The sequence below is a fragment of the Histomonas meleagridis genome (genome assembly GCF_020186115.1).
Source record: "Histomonas meleagridis strain 2922-C6/04-10x chromosome Unknown contig_44, whole genome shotgun sequence".
Lineage (NCBI taxonomy): Eukaryota > Parabasalia > Tritrichomonadida > Dientamoebidae > Histomonas > Histomonas meleagridis.
In genome coordinates, this window is record NW_027150887.1 from 929,306 (window position 1) to 934,515 (window position 5,210).

Genomic DNA, 5,210 nt, shown 5'->3' on the forward strand with positions numbered 1-5,210 from the left:
ATACAAATTAGAAATTCTAAAAATGATTATGGATTTGATTGACTTTTGTTGCGGTGTATGCTTCGAGGGATTTTACGTGAATTGAATAGATCGAAAGTAAAAGTAACAAAAGAAAATTTTGTTAAACATAAAAATTATGTGTGATTTTTCTTGAGAAGTGGTTATATTTTACTCATTGAGAATATTACCAAACAAGAAAAGTGTCAATAGTATCTTAAATTGTGTTTTCAAAATCATAACAACCCAGTTCGAGCCGAATGATTTTTGAAATTAACAATATTTTATTTTTAAATAGGTTTTTTTTAGCCTAACCGTAGGATTTCATCTCTGAAGTGTTACTGTAAATTCTTTCTTGTTCAAGAAGTAATTTAATCACTTCTGTATGACCTTTTAATGATGCTTTCATAAGTGCTGCTTGAAATATTTTATATAATTTCCAAATATTATTTGGAAATATAAAATTATTAAAATAAATCCAAAATAAAATAATTAAATATCTTTAGCATTAATATCAATTCCTTTATAGTCAAGAAGTAATTTTACTGTATTAAAGTTTCCTAACATAGCTGCATAGATAAGTGGTGTCCAAAACAATTTACGTAAGTTCCAATTATTATTTTGTAATATCATATTAATAAAATAAACATTAAGCAAAGCATATTAATATTTTTAACATTAATATTAATTCCCTTTTGCTCAAGAAGTAACTTAACTATTTCTTCATTATTTTTTAGAGCAGCAAAAATAAGCGCTGTATTAAATATTTTTAATATATTCCAAATATTATATTAAAATATTAAAATATAATAAAAATTTTGAAATAAATTAAAAAAAATACCTTTAATATTAATATCAATTCCCTTTTGCTCAAGAAGTAATTTTACAATTTCAATTTTCGCTGTTCCAGATGCAATCATAAGTGCTGTATCAAATAATTTGAATAATCATCGAATATTATTTTAAAATATCAAAATATTTAAATAAAAACCTAATAAAACATATAAATATCTTTGGCATTAACATCAATTGCTTCTTGATCAAGTAACAATTTAACTATCTCTATATGACCTTTTGAAGTTGCCATTGTAAGTGAAGTTCTAAATAAATTAAATCATTTCCAAATTATCAAGATAAATATCAAATTATTTAGAAAAATATAAAAAAATATAAATAAGTATCAAATTAATTGAAGAAATAGATATATGATTGATATTAGTTTCTTTTAGACCTAAAATATATTTAACAAGTTCAATGCTTCCTGATTCAGCAGAAAATATTAAAATATCTTCAGAAGTTGCATTCAATCCTTGAAAATATTTCACAAGAATTATGTTACCAATTCGTGCTGCTGAATCAACTATATCATCATCAATTTTCATTCCTTCACCAAGTAAAAATGATAAAATTTCATAATTATGGTATAAAACACAGTTAAGTCCTAATTCTTCTAAAACATCAATTTCAATAATTTTATTTTCATAAATATATCGGAAAATATCATTTCTATGCAATTTAATTGCTATTTTATATGCATCTTCAAATGATGAATGATTTTGTTCACATACATGAATGATTTCTAAATTTCCACCAGCAATTGCATAGTAACCTGTGTTTTCTACATTTGCATTATTCATAAGTAAATATTTAAAACATTTTATAAAAGAAAAAAATGCTGCATAATCAATTAATGTAACATAATGATTAATAAATGAACATATTTCATAAAGTGATGGTTCAATTGTTTGATTAAAATCAAAATTCGCATGTGATGATATTTCTTGAAGTTTTTCTATTTCATCATTTCGAATTATTTTCGCAATTTCATTCGGATTATGTCCCTCATTAATTAATTTCTTATGAAGTTCCCAATCATTCTTTGAAAGTTCTTGGTAATTTTCAATGATTATATTCATAAATGGACAAAATCGATTTTTTTCAATATTTTCTTTTGTCATATAATTTGCAAAAAATGAATCTTTTTTACTTTTAATTTTATCTTCAAATATATTTGAACATGTTTTATCATTTTTTCAAGAATAAAATTTGATTCTTCTGTTCTTTTATTATTAATAAATTGGAAAAATACATCACAAATTTTTGACGTGATTTGATTATCTTCTTCAAATGATTCAATTTTTTTAATGAAATTTATATATAAATCAGTACAACTCATTGAGTTGTTATCGATAACAAGTTTTATATATATTATTTGACTAATTAATATGTTAAATGAGTATGATATATTGAAATCAAATAAAGAAATTAAAGAATTTATTGACTGAGAAAAGTTTTCTTTGTTTAAATCAAAAATTATCTGTTTAAGTGAAAGTAGTATTTCCCATTCTTTTCCATTAATTTGACTTGTTTTCATGTTCTTTTTTTTTGTATTGCAAGTCATTAAAAGATCAGATAAGTAATTAAACTTTTTCAGACAAAAGTCTTTAAATGAAAAAAATAAAAAATTCAAAATAACATTAATAGTTCTGATGTATCTGGTCTAATAATTTATCATATGACAAAGAAAACATTCATTTAAATAGAATAGAAATTTATTTTTCTCTATTTTCTACCCGACTTTTATGATGCTCTTTTAGCTTATTTCTTTTTTTATTATCCTGACAGTATTATTTGTTACAAAGTTTAAGAATTCAACATTTGGAACGACAACAAATTTACCATTCTTCTTAATTTTTGTCTGCGGTTATAGCTCAGAATTTAGCCGCAAAACTTTTTGAAATTTTTAAAATGTGGTTCTGAGTTGAACATCTTTTACAGAACTTTACATATATTATTGAATAGTATATAAATAATTCCTTTCCTAAATAAATGGAGGGCATCATACAACTTGCAACTGCTCGCGGGTCTGATGATCCTCAACCACAAATATTTAATTACAGAGGCGAATATACAGGGAGTCAACTTTTGACTTATGCAAGTTTTAATTTAAAATTACCAATCGATACAAATAATGTTATTAAGTTTATTGATCAAAAAGAAAAAACAAAAACAGTAAACCCAGATGCAACAATTGAATCACAAGGAATTATATCAGGAATGACAATTTATATATTATCAAGAAATGACCTAAGTTCAATTCCTTCTCGACCAATTTTTACTCCAGAGGAAGTCACGCTTCAATCCAATACAGGTGGTGTATATGAAAGTGTTATTTTTGAAAGTAATAGACTTAAATCAACGTTTGATAATAATGCATTATTATCAGGAACTCTTCAAATTCCAGATCCGGAATTTGACACTGGTGTTTCTCGTTTTGAGTATCAAGAAGTTTCTGATGACTTCAACTTATCTGAACCTACTGATTCAGAATCAGCATTTGGCGGTATTAAAGCTTCAGATCTTATTAACAACCTTGGGTATGAAGACACTACGTCAGGGAAGAATAATCTTACAATCTTAACCTATAACGGGTTCAATGATACAAAAAATGCAGAATGTTTATATCAACGAAGTGATTCGTTTGATGAAGTTCTTCGAACAGCCCTTAGCTTCTTATCGATCCACAACCGTACCAAATATGCCATTTTACTCCGGTTTTCTGATACCGAATTTAAATGGTTTGAACCCGGACATTTTTTAGAAGAATATAATCCCTTTAATCGAATGTCCCTTAGTGTCTTTCCACGCGAGATAGCTTTACGTATTTTTTCTCAACATTTTTCACCCCGACCATTTATCATTGATATTACTCGACCTGTTCGAGAACTTATTGAAACCATAGCCACACAAGCAGAACTGTCTACTACATATGGTTATTCATTAATTACACGTGAGAAAGGTCATCGTAAGAAATTATTAAATCCAAATTCACCGATACCAATGCAAGTGAAACAATTTCATGAATTATATTTTGAAAAGCGTTATTTTGTTTTTTCTCAATTAGATTTAAAGGATTATCATACATTAGTTCAAGCATTTATAGATGCAAAAAATTATTTTTTATATAAAATTACATATCCACATTCTGCAGATTATATTTCACTTATATCATTGTCAATGATTATTATCCCACCCAAATGTCCAAAAGAAGAATATATTAATCATATTCAAGAATATTTACCAGAACATATACGAAACACACCAAATATTGTTGAAGGTGTTAAAGAATATTTAGCAAATAATCAAACAATTACTAAATCAAATGCAATCAAAGAATATTTAAAAATCATTCGATTAATTCCTGGCTTTGGTTGTATTTATTATCATTGTAGATGTATGACTAAAATGAATTCTAAAAAACATACCAAAGATACAAATAATGAAAATAAATGTATTTTAATATTATCGCCAATACGAATTTTAGTATTTGACGTTGAAACCAATAATGTAATTTTGGAAATGTTTTATACTAAAATTACTTCAATTACTAATGAGAGTCATAAAGTTATAATTAATTATCATAAAAAAGGCGGCGAATTTTCAAGTTATACATTTAAATTATCTAAAGATTATGAAGATTGCATTGTAGACATTTTAGAAATGCAAAATACAATTAAAAGTATTATTAAAGCTAAAGCTTTATTACGTGCTAAAGGTGATTCTAATTTAATTATTGATGAAGATGGAGTTAATTTGATTACTCCAAAAACTTTGGATGATTCAAATCCTAAAAATTATACGTATGATATTACTATGACTGGTGAAAATTTATTAAAATCAGTAATAAAAAATGTTGGAATTAAAGATGCAACAAACAATGAATATTGTTTATTACTTAAAATGGATGTTAATGATAATGATTCATATAGATGGATAAAAAATGATGAAATTTTAGCTGATTATCATGTTGATGATGGAATGATATTATATCCATTACAAAAGAAACAAAAAATTCAAATAATTTTAACAGATGAAACTAAAAAAGTTACAATTTTCGACATAACTAAAACAGTTAAAGATTTAATTAAAGAAACTTTTAAGTTATTTAAGATGAATGAACTATTTGGATATACATTTTTTTCATATGAAAAAGATAAAATTATACCAATGGATTCAAACAAAACACTTCCTGAACAAACCAAAAATTTGACAAAACTTTTGTTTAAGAGAAGATTCTTCATATTAACAAGAGATAGTTTATTAAACAAAGTAATTTTAGCTCAAACATTTTCGGATGTACATAATTATATCCTTAATGAAAATGCTGAAATGACAAAAGAACAAATGTTTGAATTAGCAATTTTATCAATATA

At 25.0% G+C, this 5,210-nt stretch overlaps 1 protein-coding gene across 1 annotated transcript; it reads left to right on the forward strand.

Moving 5' to 3' along the window:
* Nucleotides 1–2,826: 2,826 nt before the first annotated feature.
* GO595_006578 (uncharacterized protein) lies at nt 2,827–3,652 on the forward strand (the record flags this gene model as incomplete). The annotated part of the gene is made up of 2 exons (XM_067919946.1): nt 2,827–3,526; nt 3,633–3,652. 2 exons carry the CDS (start codon nt 2,827–2,829, stop codon nt 3,650–3,652), a joined length of 720 nt encoding a protein of 239 aa, XP_067773456.1.
* Nucleotides 3,653–5,210: the final 1,558 nt, after the last annotated feature.